Source organism: Notechis scutatus, chromosome 3, assembly GCF_049901735.1.
Source record: "Notechis scutatus isolate UNSWTSFEM ecotype Mainland chromosome 3, rNotScu1.2, whole genome shotgun sequence".
Lineage (NCBI taxonomy): Eukaryota > Metazoa > Chordata > Lepidosauria > Squamata > Elapidae > Notechis > Notechis scutatus.
In genome coordinates, this window is record NC_142011.1 from 176,252,507 (window position 1) to 176,271,726 (window position 19,220).

At 36.8% G+C, this 19,220-nt stretch overlaps 2 protein-coding genes across 2 annotated transcripts; both read left to right on the plus strand.

Moving 5' to 3' along the window:
• Nucleotides 1-752: 752 nt before the first annotated feature.
• On the plus strand, nucleotides 753-5,509 carry TMEM70 (transmembrane protein 70). The gene is made up of 3 exons (XM_026691604.2): nucleotides 753-1,056; nucleotides 1,887-1,998; nucleotides 3,965-5,509. The coding sequence occupies exons 1-3, from the start codon at nucleotides 844-846 to the stop codon at nucleotides 4,387-4,389; spliced, it is 750 nt and encodes a 249-aa protein (XP_026547389.2). The 5' UTR covers nucleotides 753-843; the 3' UTR covers nucleotides 4,390-5,509.
• A 635-nt stretch (nucleotides 5,510-6,144) lies between these two features.
• LY96 (lymphocyte antigen 96) lies at nucleotides 6,145-18,877 on the plus strand. Its single transcript, XM_026691595.2, has 5 exons — nucleotides 6,145-7,765; nucleotides 10,574-10,663; nucleotides 14,637-14,765; nucleotides 18,423-18,484; nucleotides 18,585-18,877. Exons 1-5 carry the CDS (start codon nucleotides 7,636-7,638, stop codon nucleotides 18,666-18,668), a joined length of 495 nt encoding a protein of 164 aa, XP_026547380.1. The 5' UTR covers nucleotides 6,145-7,635; the 3' UTR covers nucleotides 18,669-18,877.
• The last annotated feature ends 343 nt before the right edge of the window (nucleotides 18,878-19,220 follow it).

Consider the following 19,220-nt stretch of genomic DNA (forward strand, 5'->3'; position numbering starts at 1 on the left):
TTGTGGATTTGGGGTTTTCATGAGCTGTAAGCCATAATCATCACAATTATGACAAATAACGGCTTGAACCATCTTGCTTTGCATGTAATGAGGCTATCTCATATATTAGTTTCACCTTTTAAGTTGTATTACTGAAATAAATGAACTTTTGCACGATATTCTAATTTTTTGAGTTTCACCTGTATATTCAGTTGTAATCATTAATTTTAATACCTGATTTAACAAAGTTGAAGATTAAATTGTAAATATTGGTCCTACCAGAGAGCAGAGTTTTGTAACTAAAACATGTAAGCTTCATATAAATGTTTAAGATCTCAAAGGCTATGTTTTTTTATTTCCTAGTCTTATTTTCCCCCATTTCTAAAAAAAAAAAAAACATTTTATTCCAGGTACAGAACAGATGGACTCCCTTGCAGCATGTTTACATATTGGGGAATATTCCCAAAGTTTATGTTAGTTTCCCCATGGTGCATTTTTGATTCATTTGTCATTGGTATTTTTTATTTAAATAGTCAAATTGCTTCTTCCACCATCTTTCCATCGTCTCTCGAGCTCCTTTTTCCCCAGAACCACTTGAAGAGCAGCACTTCATCCGGGACTCCCATTTCCTCGGCTGGGAAAAGTCGGGTTCTTTGCCTTTTATCGGGACGCCAGTAATTTTCAAACGCCTTTCAGCCCCACCTTCAGGCAGGGGCGCTGAACTTGAAACGTCGCGCTCCTCCCACAGCGGCGCGTTGCAGTAGCTTTCCCAACGCCGCTTTCGGCCTCTGTAGGCCGGAAGGGGAGGCCCTGCAGCTGCGTTCGGCTTGCTTTCCTTAGTAGCTTTGGCTTCCCTCGGCCGAGATGTTGCTGCTGGTCGGGTTAAGGCTCCACGCTCCCGGCCTAAAACTGTGGCAGCAAAGCGCGGGAAGATGTAGGGTGCTCCAGTCGGCTAAGAGGTCGACGGGAATCCCGGAGAAGCGCCAGCCCTTCACGGTTTCCCATTGCAAACTGCTAACGCCGCTTAGTTCGCCCCGAGCGTTTGCATCCCGGTTTTGGCTGGGGAAAAACAAGCAGGTAGGTGCTGCAGGGAACAGTGCTTCCTTACACGGCGAGGGAGGGCGAAGTTTACCGTAGAAAGCCTGCAACGGGTTTAAACCGTGGCTCCTGGCCTGCAGGTTGTTGCATGTGGGGATTTACAATCAGTGTTATAATCCGGTGATTCTGAACCTCGATAGCTTTAAGATGTGCGGAGTGCAGGTCCCAGAATTCCTGAGCCACCAAGTGGATGATCCGTGCTGCCTGTGCTCAACCGAAGAACGCTTGGGATAAAAGAGATCGAGGTTTTATAGCTCAATAGCAGCAGCAAATTGGAAACAAAATCTGAGACGTGTATCTTATTTTCTTTTTCTACCAGGACATATAAGCAAACAGTTTAGTTTTAATTTGGTAGGAAATACTTCAAAATGCTTTTGTTGCTGCTTATTTGAAATTCTAGTAGCAAACATGTTCCATAGAGTGGAAATTGCTAATAATTAAGAAGGTTCATCTAAAAGGTGTTTGTAGGTGCTTTAATTTTGTTACGTTTTCTTTATTGCAGTTGTTGGCTGCCCAAGATTATATTGCAGAAGATAGGTGGCCATATAAGTCTTAACACAATAAATATATCTGAATCATGGACTGGGCATCTTAATTTTTCATGTGGTCCATACATCATTCACATAACAAAGAGAAACGTGGTTAGAAGTAGGGCAGTAGCTTGCCAATCTCAGGATCGTTATTTAAATTAGTTGCTAGAAGAAAGCATGTCTCCATGCATGCATATGTGTGTGTGTATGTGTTGATATATGAGTAAACTTACTGGAAGAGATGTTGATACAGATGATTATATGGTATTTGGCCCCTAGGTTCCATTTCTCCATGCAGAATCTGTATGTCGCTTTGGTACATCATCCCTGGAGGAACATTCAGAATATGGAAAATTAATTTATTCTGGAAGTTTATCAAGAACTGTATTAGGTAAGCGTGTTGGGATTTGTTGTGGTTTTTTAAAAAAAACCTTTTCATGAGTGAGAATTCTTGTCATACAGAAATGCATGTAAAGTGTGTGACTATAAATTTGTTAATGTATTTAAATATCTTATTTAAGTACTACTTATTGTAATAGCTTAACCCAGGCATTTGTGACTGTTACATGTTTCTCCTGCCTAAACATTCTTGTGGAACATCTTGATGGCTCCTTTTAGTCTACTGGGGAACTCAATGGCTGGAAGGAAAAATGCTGGTGGATAGAGAGGGTTAATCTAGGAAGTATTTGAGTTTAAACAAGGTTCTCTGCTGCCTTGAATTAAACCTAAGTAAAAAATAGAAATGAATTTCCTGGCATCTTTGTATGATATAAATATGTTCTAATATTCTGAATATAAGTTTTCTGTTTTATGTACAGTCATCTGAAAAATGAGCAATAGCTAGATGGGACTCCTCTCCAAACTACATTATTATTTCTGGGTTTTTGAGATACTGCCTGGTATCTTATTCCCAATTTGATGTTCTCTAGATTCAACTAACTACTACTCTCTCACCCTTTATGGCCATGCTTTTTGAAAATTATGAAAATTCATGTCCAGTTATCTGGAGGAACAAGTTTCATTAAAGTGATAAGGACTTAACTCTGAGTAGAACATACAACTCTTTAAAACTTATGTTACTTTTTGTAAATGTAAAGCAAAGAGAAAACAAGTCTTCATTTATTGAACTATGCCAATCTCCAGCCCTCATTCCTAATCATAGCTATCAGGAACTAATGCAAGTTCTTCATTGTCAATATGAGAAACACCAGCCGGCTTAACTGCCTTCCAAAGACCTTTTTTAAACAAAATATTTGGTTCTTTTTTCATCTATTCTTTTATGCTGTCATTAAATATACATGCCAACTATACTATTTTATAATAATATAAAAACATAAAACATTAAGGATTGAAACATTAAAATTAACCAAGGGTAGATAAAAAGGGACTAATATATAAATTGAATGGAAATGGAATCTTCTCTCAATCTAGTAACCGCCTCCAAAGTGAAAGGCCCAAGTCAGCTGGCAGAGCCAGGTTTTCAGCGCTTTTTTAAAGGCTAAGCGGGTAGGGCCACACCTCACCACGAGGAACATGATGTTCCAAAATGTGGGAGCCAGGATAGAAAAGGCTTTTCTCCTGGATCCTGCCAGCTGAATTACTTTGGCCAATGTGGTCTGCACCATATTCCCTCCAGGCCAATCCCACTGGGAGAAGACAGTTCTTCAGATAGGCTGGATCCATACCATAAAGGGCTTTAAAGGTGATAAGTAGCACCTTAAATTGGACCCAGAAGCTAACTAACAACTTTTAAAAACATTCTTCATATCAGTGTTATATGTCTTAGATGCCTGGCAGGGTAACAATTTGTAGCAAAAAAAAGTGGAACTTGATAACAAATGAGCTCTCTCTTGTAATCCCTTCCACTCCAATGTCTCTACTCTGGGTGTTGGGAGGGAAAACTAGTCAGGCCCAGGAGAAATTGCTTTAGAAATTGCTTGTTTCCCCAGAGAAGGAAATTAGAATGGAAGGGATTACAAAAAGTTAAGCAGGCACACAATGGGCAATATATTGGACTATTTGCATAGTATGCTCATTCCAGTCATGGAAGCCCTGGAAAAGCTGTTTTTCTTTACAGGAGTGATGACAGTTGCAGCAGGTACCTCTTTTTGTCTTCCCATTCAAACTTCTGCATTGTTATTGCAGAAATATTGTTAAATATTTCATTTAGCTCTGTTAACTGAACTATATCAATTCAGAAGCCAATCCTGTGGAGGAAGATGGCCCTCCCAACAAATGGATGTAAATGGATCTCAGTACTGCATAGTTCTTGAATTACTGTCTGGTGTATATCATATATGTGGTTGGGAGCCAATTTGAACCTCTTAACTATTAAGGTGTTTTTCTTTTTCTTGCAGGAGTGAAAATTTTCTGTTTTACCACCAGCATAATTACTGCTTCCATGTTGTTTGCCATCATACACAAGTATGGCTTAAATTTTGACAAACTCTACTCGGAAATTGCTTATTATAGTGCCACACTATTCTTTATTTTCCTAACACCATTTCTCTTACATTTATTTACTAGAAGGTATGTTATCCGTCTGTACCATAAACATAAAACAGATACATATACAGCAATTACATACAGTGGCATTTTGAGAGAAAAGCAAATGTTATTCCATCAGAAAGATGTAACTGTTCCAGACATGAGCAAGACGTTCACAACATTTTATGTTAAAAGAAGAGCAATGTTTGTTAACCCATTCCATTTTAATTATGCTGAAGACTACAGTCACCTTATGGGTTATGACAAACCCTTTCAGTTTAATTTGAAGGACTAAAAAATATAGAATTCTAAAATGTCAAAATCTGTATATATTATCTGATTTCTCTTGATGTTCAAAAGTCTTTTACATATTCTAGATGACCTAATATTGCTTTTTTTCATCATTACTTTAGTTTTGTTATTTTAAATATTGATAAGCATGATTAAAAGTGCTTTTATTGGCATGGGCATTTAGTCTACTGAGCAAAAAGATGGTCTTTTGTTGCATCTTTGACCCTTCTTCAGAGTCCACTTTCTGAAGATAGGGGGATCAAAGAGGCCATCTAGGTTAAAATTGGAGACCCTCTCTCAACTGGGGGAGGGGATACAACACCACTATTTCCTGTTTACAATACAGTTCCAAGAAGGTTCCACACCCATTTGCAGTCTGATTCACGTGACTCTTATAAACCCCCAATTGGCCTTAACAACTAGAGAAAGTACTAATGACCAGATGACTGCAAGGAATATAAATCCTACCCACCCACCCCCAATTCAGTCAGAACTGAAAAAGCTTCTTGTATGAGAAGCAAAATGTCCAGGAGGTGGGATCAAAGTACGTTGCCTGTTGGAAAAGTACTTTTGTGACAATAGCATTTATTTCACAGATGGATCAATACAATCTTCAAAGAATCCTCACCCAGTTCTAAGAACTAGCTCAGTTTTAAGGATGTTTTTTATTTATTTTTAAGTTTCTGCTTATTGAGATCATCTTCAATTTTCTGAAAACTATTATTGAGGAAGTTACAATTCACAATTATGGGTAAATAAAGAATGAACTTCAGTACCGTAAGGGAAGTGTTTTTACCACTAGAGGGAACTGAATCACAGTGTGTGACATTTTTAAATGCAGGCCCCTCTAATGGAGTGTTCAAAAAGCATGTATTGTAATATACATGGAGCCATAATTGGCTTCCTAGTAAAAAATGACAATGGGGCATACACAATTTTTTTCTTTTAAAAGAATGTTCATAAGGGTTATTCTGTTTTTGGATTGTTGATGCCGATTTCAAATTTGAATATTTTTTACAATTTCGTATGAAATATCACAAGAGTTCACTAGCTCTGGCATAAGCGACAACACTGGCAAGATTTGTTTCTTTGTAAGACTGATTAATAAAAATAATTAAAAATTATATCCTTTGAAGAATGGATTTTACAAACTTGGTCTACACAGTCACATGCTTTCCTTTCTACATATAAATGCAAACATAAACTGCCTGCTCCTCCAATGCACGTACAGGTTCTATGACCTTTGACCATTCTTGAGGAGTAAAGTTTAATTTTCAAAATGATTTCTGTTACATGGGAAGAATGATTAATCTTACTATGAAGAATATTACAGCTATACCCAATAGTTTTATCTGGTTAAGTAGTTTACACGCATATTTCCTACACTTGTAATGATCACAGCCAAGTATTGTTTGATGATCACTTTCACAAAAAGGAAGGTTGAAGCTCTAGCAATAATGTATACATTGACAGCCATCTTTCTAGCTATTTTTTGGAAGTGTGACCATAACATTTAAATCTAGACACAGAATATATAAGGTTCTTCTAAAAAATGATTGCCTTGAAAAGGAGGTAAATGATTACTGTGATAGGCAGTTACAGTCACAAAACTTTATGAAAACTTGTCACACCTAGGCTGAAAAATGTGAATTATCTCCATTATGAAGACTGAAATTGTATGATTTTGTAGCTGTTTTCCATTCATTTGTGGACTGAATAGAGCAAATAGAATAACTCTAAACTTGATTATGGTCACTCACCAATTCAAAAAGAATAGAGCAAATAGAATAACTCAATAAACTTGATTATGGTCACACCAATTCAAAAAGAAGACAACAAAAATTATTTAAAAATTAGATAATTATAAAAGTTATGTGTTGAAAAAGAAGCACCACCTGCTAGAGTTGGACATGACTGGATAGGGAAACTTTCACCTTTATATGAAGCAGGTGCCTCTGGGAAAATAGAAATATGTCAAAGGTCATGTTAATTTCTGTGATTTTTGAACAATATATTCCATATGTGCTCCATGTCTGGTAAAATATTCCCAAACATGATTTTAACCCTTGCAGTGGAATGCCTATTTAGTTGCCAGGCATGAATTTTGGCAAAATCCTAAACTAGCTTTTGTTTAATTTGAATGCATCTACATTGCAAGGCATAACTCACTTTTGGCCAATTAAAATTGAGATAACAGATAACATCTACATACAAGAGGAAATTGCAATATATTTACTCTTCAGTTTTGGAGAATGACACACATAATTATTCATCTTGGCCAGGGCTGTCAAACTCCATGTTCACGGGCTGGATGCATCATGCGCTGGCCACGCCCACACCCAGTTTAGCAAAGGGGGGGGGGAGTCCTGATACGTCAGGTAAGTTTGACACCCCTGATCTTGTCTATTAGTTAACAAATGTGCCATAGCAGTGGCTCAAATATGCATCTCTGTTTAATTCTTATGCTTATAGGAATTGCCTTGGTGTTACAGCCTTGTAAACAAGCCTAATCTTAAACTAGAATTTTTGAAAAGTTTATATATACAATAGTATAAGAAAGACTTGCCTGTTAGATAATATTTGTCTATATAAAATTCCTGCAGTTACACCATGATTTATATCATTTCTAGATATAAGAGCTAGATTTTAGCTAGCCCCATTATTTTTAGGATTAGAATCTTATTGTATAAATGTGAACAGGAAGGACAACAGTAATCTACCAATCCAAATTATTCCATTTTTTTAACTGGCAGGTTTTGATTAATTAAATTGCTATTTCTGAACATATTAAGGAGGGCCACCATGGGAATAACTGTTCATTAAGCTCTAGGTCAGGTTTGTGTAGTGGGTTTACTCCAGCTTATATAATGTCCCAAAATGGTCCATTCATGCTTGTGAATGAAGGAAAAAGTGGGTGGTTAGGTGAGGATTATGAAGCCCAAAATAAAGTTGAATTGAGAAGCCAATATTTCTTGAGGGTCTGCCTCCTGACAGCCATAATCAAATCAAGCTTCGGTGAATATAGTGATCCTCCTCACTCTCTCACTTTACACAAATGAGATTCAGAAAACATATTGCGTGTCTTCTATAACAACAAGCAAAACATTAAAAAGATGTTCAGATAATTGTTTTGGTATCATTTGAGATAGAACATAGCTATTCCCCTTTAAAAAAATTCTCATTTGAGGATGACGTAGCGTAACATTCTTCCTCTTTTTACTGAAAATGAAGTTCCTTTGTTGCTGGCAAGATGGTGTTGAGATATCTACACTTCTTCCAGCTTGTTATTATCATTCTTTCTGTTTATGGCTTCACTGTGGCACTGGAAAAACAACTGCTTTGTACATCCAATGACATTGATATTTTATATTCCTATTGTGGTAAGTAAAGAACCACTATTCCTTTGTTTAAGCAGAGTTTGCAAATCCTTTCAGATTAGTTTGTCCCTTCTTTGACTATATTGTTCTGTTTATTTAAAATAGCAAGAAAAATGTGTCCTGGAGAATACTTGGAAACAGATCAGAAGAAGGGAGATCATTTTGAGGAGGCTACCATTGAGTCTTCATTCGGGGGAACTAGATTTATCTGTGTTTGCTTTACACTAACCTAGAGCTATTTTGTGTAGTATCTCTGCTTCCTTTTCTTGTTATATAGTTACAAAACAGCTATGTTTAAGTAGAGAGCCAGTTTGGTATAACTTGAAAAGGGAGACAAATTGGTGTAGCGCTTAAGACATCAGTTCTAGGAGGCAAGAGACCCCGAGGCTCCAGTCATCGGGGCCTCCGGCAAAATTAACTGGGTGACTTTGAGCCAAGTTCCTCTAGTGGCAAACCGCTTCCCAAAAATCTTGCCAGGGATTGGTCCAGGCAAGGTAATTAACACTGATTCACACAGAGAAACAGACACACACACTCTTACAGACACTTGAAAAACCATGTCGTAAAGTGAAATTCTGTTTTCTCCATTTGCCCTATTTTTTGCAATAAAGTAACCCTGACAAAACTAGCTTTAGTGTCATGTACTAGTATGGTCTTTACTCTTAATGTGATAACTTGCAATCTAGGATGCACAATTTTACTTAGAAAATAGTACACACGTGCTTTTGAGCTGGAAAATCTCTTTGGTTTGCAAAAACTTACAACAATTTTTTAAAATTAAATTTTTAATTACATTAAAATTAAAAACTTATTTTTTTTTCCTTTTTATTTCTTTAGGTAATTTATCCCTCAGTTAGTCTGAGTCAAACAACTTCCTCATTTTAAGACTATTGTATATTGCATTCAGTTTCCACTATGCTCTTCATTAGCAATTTCTAAGCTGAAACAGATTTCTGTAAAATCAAAGCAATAATCTGATGCCTTATGATTTCAGGTTCTTAGTAAAAAAATATTATTGGTATTGGTTAGAAAAATGAAACTAATCGTTAGTTGAGCTCAATAGATTTTTAAACTTCAAAAGTGAAGTTACTTTCTTTTCACCAAACAAGAATGAAATAGAAAAATGCAGTAGTTAGAAAGACATAATTCTACTCTACTTCAAATGTATTTCCAGTATTTGGTTCATGGCTAAACTAGTGTCAGATCTACACCTATAAGCTTGTTGTGTTATGACTGCAGCATCACAGAATGATTTTCAGATTTTAAGCAGGTACCCCAAGTCTTTTACCCTAAGATGTAATTTCCATTACATTATCATAACATCTGTGTAATAACTTCTGTAGAAATTCCTATCAAGTAGCTGTGAAACACAGAAAGTACAATTCTATTTAGATCTATTCTAGGGTTAACTGTCATGGTAACCTTGAATCTTCCCTATTCAGGAGTGAACAACCTTTGTTATCTTCCTAGATTGTGTGTGTGTTTGCGTGCGCGTGCTTATTTATTTATTTTTCACATTGTGGAACCATCCATATTTCCCAAAGAGGGTCTCTGGGCGATGTACAATGAAACAATAAATAAAGCAATAAAAATGCTCATTGACTTCCAAAATTAAAGCATAAGCCCTGAAAAGTATCTGAAACTTCAGCTGATGTAGAATATGACCACGCAAGTAATATTGGGTGCTCAAAGAAGGGCATAGGTAACTCTACTTGGCTCCACAAACTACAATGCCTTCAATATCTGGCAAAAAATTTGGTTTTGGTTTTCAGGACTCTCCAAAGCATCCATGGGCCACACTTAAAACATGGTTATAAAGCAACATGCCTATATGATTTTTTAAAAGTCCACCTTTTAATTAAAATACGTCATCACATTTTATGTAAATATATAGGTTGAATTGTCTCTGATGATGCCATTACATTTGTGCCTTCACTTGTGTCTTTGTTCTTTCATGGATACTTTTGGTCCCAATCATTTGCTAACGAGTTCTTTGTAATATTGGCACAAAAGTTATTTTTCATTTTGTAAATTAGCTTAAATCCTGTGGGATGACCATAATTTCTTCTAATTTAAATAAAATGAACTAATGAATATTACATTTAAGCAAGCAGTGGGGACTGAAACATCTTATTTCTACATGGAGTAGGCATGCCTTTACATTTATTTTGCCACTTTTTGAAACCTACAAAGCTGAAAGAGAACTTGTTTAAATATTTGCTTTGGAGCAGAAAATAATACTATATTAAATCTGTTTTGGGTGCCATATGAAAATTGAGATCTATTCAGAAAAGTTCAGCCATTGAATATGGCCTGACTTGGCTTAATAACTTATTTCTTCGCTTATTGAAAGCTCTGGCATGTCCCCATTTATGAGAAGATGGTTTCTTATGACTTAGTGGGTCACATGCTTTGTGGAATATCTTGGCAGGTGAGCAAAAATAGAATAATCTACAAATAACATGGCCCCAAAGATGAGAAACAAGGAAATTTTGAAAGCTCCAGAATACTATGTTTACATAATCCCTGTTGCAATCTCAGCTACTTCAGTTAGCTACAGATGTAGAAGAACTCTTCAACTGTGCATTTCTTTTTTATATGATGTTTTTCTAGATGCAATTGCTCTATATTATTATAATTAAGTATTGTCTTGCTAGTTTCTTCCATACCGGCACAGACTCAAAGTATTGGTTGACACATATTTTCAAAAGTGTGTTAGTTGTGTGCATTAGTAGTCCAACAGGAATGGTAAAAGATTCATGTTGTTTTTAAATGATTTTTCTTTCTTTACTAAATGTATTTGCCTCATAGGTTCTGGGAGAGATAACTTCTTATTTTCAGTGGAGCCTTGTTGGTTACGGAATCGTACAGACTGGCAGGGTACTATTTTCTGGATTCCAAGTGAGTTTATTGCCTATGTTATACTACACCAGACTTAATTGTTCTCCATTACAGGTGGGTCTTGCTTAATGATCACTCGTGAGGACTACCTGTCCAGCAAATATACCATGCTGACTATTTTTTTCCTGTTTTTGGATTGGATCTGATGGTAAATTTCTTTGGGGATGGAAAGTGTTTCTTCTTATTCAGGATCAATACCCAGACTTGTCTGATCTTTGCATCCATAGCAGTGTTTCATTGGATTGTATATACAGGTGGTGCTCAACAAACAACATTAATGGAGCCTATTCATGACAGTTGTAAGTAGCGACAACTGTTAAGTTAGATTGCCTTGTTTAACAATCCCCAGTCCCTACTCTCTCTGATGCTACTGTTAAACAAACATGCAGGTCATTAAGCGAGCATGGAGTACCTTATGAATGAGGGAGGCTGGTCCATAAAGGAAGCAGACAAGCAGCAAAAAGATTTTAAAAGCTAAAAACAGTCCAGCAGGGGAGAAGACCCCAGTTAGATTAGGGCCTAATGCCTCATTTCAATGCAGAGAGGCTTCCAAGCAAGCCCCTGAAGGGGCTGGGCTGCCCTGATCAGCTGGCATTCAGGAAACTGCAAACCTTTCCTGGCCCATGCTAGGCTTTGTGGAAGCCAGCTGCCTGCCTGCAAAGGTGGCAGCTACAGCATGAGCTAAATTTAGCAAATTAAGTGAATAGTGTAGAATAGAGTAGAGTAGAGTAGAGTAGAGTAGAGTAGAATAGAATAGAATAGAATAGAATAGAATAGAATAGAATAGAATAGAATAGAATAGAATAGAATAGAATAGAATAGAATAAACAGAGTTGGAAGGGACCTTGCAGGTCTTCTAGTCAAACCCCTGGCTCATAATAAACCCTAAGCATTTCAGACAAATGGTTATCCAACATCTATTTAAAAACTTCCAGTTTTGGAGCATTCACAACTTCTGGAGGCAAGTTGTTCCACTGGTTAATTGTTCTAAGTGTCAGGAAATTTCTCCTTAGTTCTAAGTTGCTTCTCTCCTTGATCAGTTTCGATCCATTGCTTCTTGTCCTGCCCTCAGGTGCAAGTCTTACCGGGCCGCTGGTTGCTGGGCGCCGCCATCTTTTTTTGGTAAAAAGTGCTTCCGGTGAGCTTTTCCGGGTAGAAAGCTCACCGGAAGCACTTTTCATCAAAAGATGGCGTAGCTCTTCGATGAGCTTTTCCGGGTAGAAAGCCATTTCTGCCCGAAAAGCTCACCGGAAGCGCTGGCGCCGCTATCTTTTGACGAAAAGTGCTTCCGGTGAGGTCACCGGAAGCACTTTTTCGTCAAAAAGATGGTGCCCAGTTGATGCCGGTACTGGGCCGCGGCGCCCAGCTGATGCCGGTACCGGGCCGCGGCATCAAAAAGGTTGGGGATCACTGCTTTAGAGAATAGCTTGGCGCCCTCTTCTTTGTGGCAGCCCCTGGAACACTGCTGTTTTATTGTAACAATGCTATCATGTCATCCCTAGTCCTTCTTTTCATTAAACTGAAACATACCCAATTCCTGTAATCATTTTTTTTAATGTTTTAGCCTCCAGGCCCCTAATCATCTTTGTTGTTCTTCTCTGCATTCTTTCTAGAGTCTCAACATCTTTTTTACATCGTGGTGACCAAAACTGGATGCGGTATTCTAAGTGTAGCCTTACCAAGGCATTACAAAGTGGTATTAACACTTCAGTGGTTAAAGGGGATCAAGATTAGAGGGTAGAGGCAGAGAGTTTAATTTCAGCACCTAATTTTTTGTGTGTGTGGGGGGGGATGGATCAACAAGTCTGACCCTCTGAGCTGTTTTTGTTTATTGAACAAACGTGACTTTTTGGAAGAGGCAGGGGTTAAGTGAAAGGGTAAGGTTTTGGGAAGCTGGTCCTAAAGCTGCCCCGTTTGCATGATTGGGACTGAAAGTTTTCTTTTCCTCAAGGGATTGTCAGAGCACAGAAAACGGTGTCTGGTTCCAGTAAATATAGGTACCAGGCCCAAGCACTGTGGAGTCCTGTCAGGGCGGGATGGGGGGAGAAAGGTGGGGGATGTTGCAGCATTCCTATGGTTGTGGTTGTAAGGGCAAATGACTACAGGGGTATTGTAGCCTCTGTAAATTTGAAACACACTTGTATGCAGTTTTTTGGGGGGGAGGGGGATGTGTGTCTGTCATAAGTTTGGTCATTAATTGACTGGTGATATTTTAAGAACTACTTGTATGCTAATTATTCCAGGAGGACTGACTTTCAGTATTCAATAGCTGTTATTGGAAAGCATGAGAGAGAGAGAGAGAGAATTGAGACTGACAGTGTTTTTTTATAAAAATCTGAAGTGCTGTCAACTACAGCAAAGTTAAAATTCATAAAACTCACTGCTATGTCTATATATCACAGTGGTCCATATTCATTTCTGAATATGTTTTTTAATGACCCTATCAGTTAGATTCACTCACAATGCATCATAGTAACCTTAAATAACAATAGAAGAGAATATCTGTACCTGGAAATAACCTGGAACTTGGAAATAAGGAGAAATTTTCTGACTGAGAACAATTGACCACTGGAACAGCTTGCCTTCAGAAGTGGTGGGAACTTCATCACTTGAGACTTTCAAGAAGAGATTGGACTGCCATTTGTCAGAAATGGTGTAGGGTCTCCTGCTTGGGCTGGGGGTTGGACTAGATGACTTACAAGGTCCCTTCCAACTCTGTTAATCTAATGTGTAGTTCAGAGTTGAACTGTGGAGTCCTTAGTGCTCTCAGAATCTGGTTGTTAATTTAATATGTAGTTCAGGGTTGAATTGTGGAGTCTTTAGTGCTCTCAGAATCTGGTTGTTTGCTTGCAGATATGTCATTATAACATACAGAGGTAACATCAGTACTAGTGAATGTGGGGTTTGTTCCTTGTTTATATGCTTACATAGGCAACTTCTTATAAATACAATAAAGCAATCATAGATTACTCACAGAAAGATGAGCAGTTAAAGTGATAAAGTATTGATAAAAACGATTGCTACCACTCTTTTATGCCATACAGTTGGTTCTAGTGAAATATTTGTACAAAATACTTAATTGATATGTGAAGGTCATGGAAGTACAATGAAGTACACTTTTGGTCATCTTTCTGTGTTTTTCATATTATCAATACACATCTCATATGCCTGAGGATTGTTGGAGTATTAGCAATCAAAGCAACCTTATGCTTGTTTTTTCATAGTCATTAATGTTTTTGGACAGCAATTTCTCCTAAATGGCAAATATTGGCTAAAACCTTTCATTGTACACATTTAAGTCCTGTTTGGTTTAATTGGCTTATTCCCCAATCAATGACTTGAGTTTACATTCTGAACTGCTGAGCCAACAATTTGTTTGATTTTCTTTTCTTAGACTATCATGTGAACCTGTTCATTGTACCTTGTAATGCATAAATCATGGTAGTTTGTAAATCAAGGGAGTCACAGGGTATTCTGTTGAAAATGACGGTAGGGGTAATGTAACATATCTGGAAGTAACTGTTTGAGTTAAAGTGCAAGAGAGAACCTTTAAACCAGAGAAACAAATTCTAGTTCTTTCTCATGCTGAGTTTGTATATTATTTTTTCTCTCTCCACTTTTGCTACGTAAAAAACTACTAAGCAACCAATTCACTTCCCAGTTTGGTGGAAGATTTCTGATTAGTTAATTTCATTATAAGAATGATAGTGTATAATCTGACACAATAAATGATAAAGTATAATAAATATCATTCCTCTGGCTTTGTTGTCACCATTTATAAATGTCTGTATAAATATGTTTTTAATTAATGCCTTCTGGGATACAAAATGTTTTGTGAAATCCCATAGACTTAAAAAGAATTTTAAAATGATCACATTTTCACTCTCTTTCTCATACACATATAAGGAATATGTTATAGACCTATATTACATTATTGCATTATCAATAATCTTTCTGTAACATATTTCTGCAGAGGCTGATTTGACAGTTGTCAATGCACGCATACAGTTGTGGAATGGGCCTTTTAAAAGCTTAAAATGGGAGAGTGCTGTTTGTCATGGTGTGGATGATGACTATTCATATTGTGGAGCTCTGAAAGGAGGTAAATATGAACATGCAGTCTTTAACAGACCTATGAAATTTGTTCTGATTCTTGTACTCTATTTATCCAGACTTCCAATATATCTTTTTGTGAAGAAAGCAGCAGAAAAGGACATACTGAGGGTTGATAAACTTATGTTTTTCTAAATTTTGTAAAATTTTGTGTTCATAAAAATGCATACTATCAGTTGGTGGTTCTCAGGATCAAACAGATAAAATTACAGTATAAAATTGTGCTGAATTTCTTAAAAAATGATTATGGTCCATTATTAGCAAGGTAAAAAGAAAAAAGAAATAATGAACAATGCCCAAATACAGCGAAAACAATGTAATAGTAAACCCTCCTAAAAATACAGACCTCAAAAAACAGAATAAGGGAGAAACTGAATAAAACACAATAAAAATACAAATCATAATATAAAAGAGAAATTCAATCAAATGTAAGAGTGAGAAGACTTCACTTAAATCTTTTGTTATCATCCTAGATTAAAATATCTTACAAATTGCTCTAGATAAAATCTTAGCATTTCTATTGTTGATGACAGGCTGCTGATCTATGATAAATGGACCCCTTTAAAAAGAGTGGAATTGTTAAAGTACGATAAGATGTGTCTGCTCATAAACTGATGTAAAAAGCACAGAGGAAAAATGCATAAGACAAAGCATCTGGTTTATCTTGACCCCAAGAATGTCATCTAGTGTTTTTCTCAGATCCCCAGCTTGTTACCTGCAAGTATAACTTATATGTCTGAGAGATCACATGCTAGGATGGCAGCCAGTGTTTACCTGACCTGTTCTGTAGTATTGATAGTCTTATTTAATATAGACTCATTCAGCAACTATTCAAACTTCTGAGGGTGCTGAATAAGTGCTACTTACAACCAGTCTTCAAAATCCCAGCTGTTACAGTATAGTTGCAGTCATATGATTGCCATTTGTGACCTTGTGCCAGCTTCCTACAAACAAACTCAATAGGGAAGCCAACAAGAGTTTGCAATGGCAACCACATAACATCCTCATTTAATGACCATGGTTGGCCAATGTCGATAACTAGGAAATGCCAGAACTGCCATCCCTAAGTGACTTGCTCACGTGACATTGTGTTTTACAATCACATTACTTAGTAACAAAAATTCCAGCCCCAACTGTTGTTGCAAACTGAAGACTATATCATAATAAACATTCCATAAGCCTGCTATATTTTGACTAGAATTCTTTAACTAAACAATTCTTAATACCTTTAGTAATAGGAAATTATTATTACTATTATTGTTGTTATTGCTGGTATAATTGTTGTGGGTCAGACCTCAAAGAAATTAAGCACCAAGGAAGATCCTAGGATACTTATAATTAAGAATGATGTATTAAAGTGACCCCAATAGTTACAGCATCAGAAAGCATACCTGGATCTGAGTTGTGACAAGATTAGTAGTCCATGGACATGTCTCACAGATTTGCTGTGTGGTTAAGACACATGGTATCATGTTTTATGACCTCGACAATCCTGGTCTCTACTGCCATTGAAATCTGAGGATGTGAAGAAGCACATACAGTCTGATGATTGAATCACATACTTCACCTAAGCCTTAGGTGCAGCCTAAAAAAAGTTTTTCACAGGCATTGCTGCCAGATTATATAATTTTAAGATGGCAGAAATTGGGAAGGTCCAATCAAATTATAGTTTGGCATGTAATAGAAAAGAGAAGTCACTAAAAATTTTAAAGTTAATCATATTAATTTTAATGTAATAGGTTTATGACAAGTACAAGGAGTCCTGCACTTATACGCATTTATTTAGTGACCATTTGAAGTTACAACAGCACTGACTTATACTTGTTTTTCACACCTACAGTAGTTGTAGCATCCCCGTTGTCACCTTATAAAAATTCAGATGCTTGCAACTGGCTTGTTTTTAGGATGGTTGCAATGTCCCAGGGTCATGTGATCATGTTTTTGCAAATTTGCTTGATTCACTTAACATCTGATTCACGAATTTGCTTGATTCACTTAACAACTGTGTTACTAACTTAACAACTGCAGTGATTCACTTAACAATTGTGGCAAGAGGTCATCGAGTGGGACAAAACTGACCTCTGTGATCATATTAAGAGCAATTGCGTTCTCTTCGCTGATGATGTAAAGCTGATCAATACCACAGACAATACTGCTACCCTACAAAAAGATCTTGACTATGTATCAGAATGGTCAAACAAATGGCAACTTCAAATCTCAACAAATAAATGCTCTGTCTTACATATTGGCAAAAAAATCAGAAAATAAAATACAAGCTGAATAGTCAAGATCTTGTTGATGACCCAAGCTCTGTAAAGGACCTTGGAATACTCACCTCTAATGATCTAAGTGCTAGAGCCCACTGCAACCACATAGCCAAAAGGCATTAAGAGTTGTTAACCTAATCCTACGTAGCTTTTTCTCTGGTAATATCACACTACTAACCAGAGCATACAAAACATTTGCTAGACCAATACTCGAATACAGTTCATCAGTCTGGAACCCACATTATGTATCTGATATTAGCACAATTGAGAAAGTCCAGAAATATTTCACAAGAAGAGTTATCCACTCCTCTACTCGTTGTAGAATACCTTATGCCACCAGACTTGAAATTCTAGAACTAGAAAACCTTGAATTACGCCGTCTTCGGTCTGACTTAAGCATGGTATATAAAATCATACATTGCAATGTCCTACCTGTCAATGAATACTTCAGCTTCAACCATAACAACACAAGAGCACACAATAGATACAAACTCAAAGTTAACCGCACCAAACTTGATTGCAGGAAATACGACTTCAGCAATAGAGTGGTCAATGTCTGGAATACTCTACCCGACTGTAGTTTCTTCCCCAAACCCCAAAAACTTTAACCTTAGACTGTCTACTATTGACCTCACCCCTTTCCTAAGAGGTCTGTGGGGCGTGCATAAGCGCACCAACGTGCCTACCGTCCCTGTCCTATTGTTTCTCTTATTCTTTTATTTTTCTTATATGTACCCATTTCATGTATTCACAACTATGTATACACTTATACTTATTATCTTGTAAACAATTGGCAAATCAAATAAATAAATAAATAAAATAAAGCTCTCTTAACAACTATCTTACTTAGCAGTGGAAATTTTGGGCTCAGTTGTGAGTCGATGACGAACTGTAAAATTTCATTTAAATAAAATCACACTGAGGTTGTGTGCTAGGACCCTCTCATTTTTGGGATTCTGAGCCCTGGCAATGACCACACAAAAGTTGTGTACTCCTGGCCTAGGAGGTGGCATTATAGACATCACATACAAGCTGCAATAATGTTATGTGTGTCATTACATCATCATGCAGATTATACAATTTTTCAGTATTTGTGTGATTATATCATGATGCATCTGGCATCACTTTTCCACAGGGGTGCAGCAACTAATATAACATTCTGTTGGAATGCTCTTGCATGGCCAAAGTATTGGCAGCCAATTTTTTGTTTTTTTTATCTCTTGTCATTTTTTTATCTCTTGTCATTTGCAATAATTTGTCCAGTTGTTATGCTTCTACATTTATTTTTGATACGCCACCTATGGTATGTGTTAAAATGTGGAAAAATAAAAAATAACTTTTATTTGTGCAAACTCTTGATCACTGTTTCTTTTGTGCAGAAACAATCAACGCAACTGTGAAAATCAGTGGATCAGGGCCAAATTACATGAAGTTTTTAAAGGTATAAATTTCAGATAATTTGAAACTACAGGCAATCATTGAAAATATTTTAAAAAATGCCTTTCTGCAGCTGGTAATTAATTTTTTTCTCTTTGTTATAGGGGGAATTCATTGTATTTTTAGAAATATTCACAGGTCTCAAGGAGTTGATAACATGCGTGAATTACACACTGATCCTTAAGTAGTGATTATTTTGGAGAGGAAGCTTTGGTAAATCCTCATGGCATCTGATCCTTGAAATTGTTGAATTGTATCATGAATAATTAGCCAAAAACAAATGTAAGATGAAGACAAATATTCATTATATATGAGGCAACATGAAACTTAACATAACATAAAGTGTATTGCTTGACAAAACTCCAAAACAGCCAGTCTATTAAAACTACTTCACAAAGCCATGTTGTTCTTTTGCTTCCAAGAATGAAGTAAGTTGGTTTGATTTCCTCTGCTTCAGAGCCCTTCCAGACCTCAAAGTTTGCACTGGGAGGACCCTGAGAGAAGCCTGTGTACCAAGGAACATTGTAGGCTATTGGGAAGAACAAATGGTGTTTTTTTTCCTTACAAATTTTACCAGAAGCAACTTAAAAGACATCAAACCCCGCTCAAAAATGGAAGGGAAAATACTTTTAGTGGCTATTTATTTCTAAAAAAAGCTTCAGCCATCTCATGAAGATGTCAAGATGCTCTCTGAATCCATAATGTTTGCAACAATCTCTGCAGGAAACTAAACGGCCTCA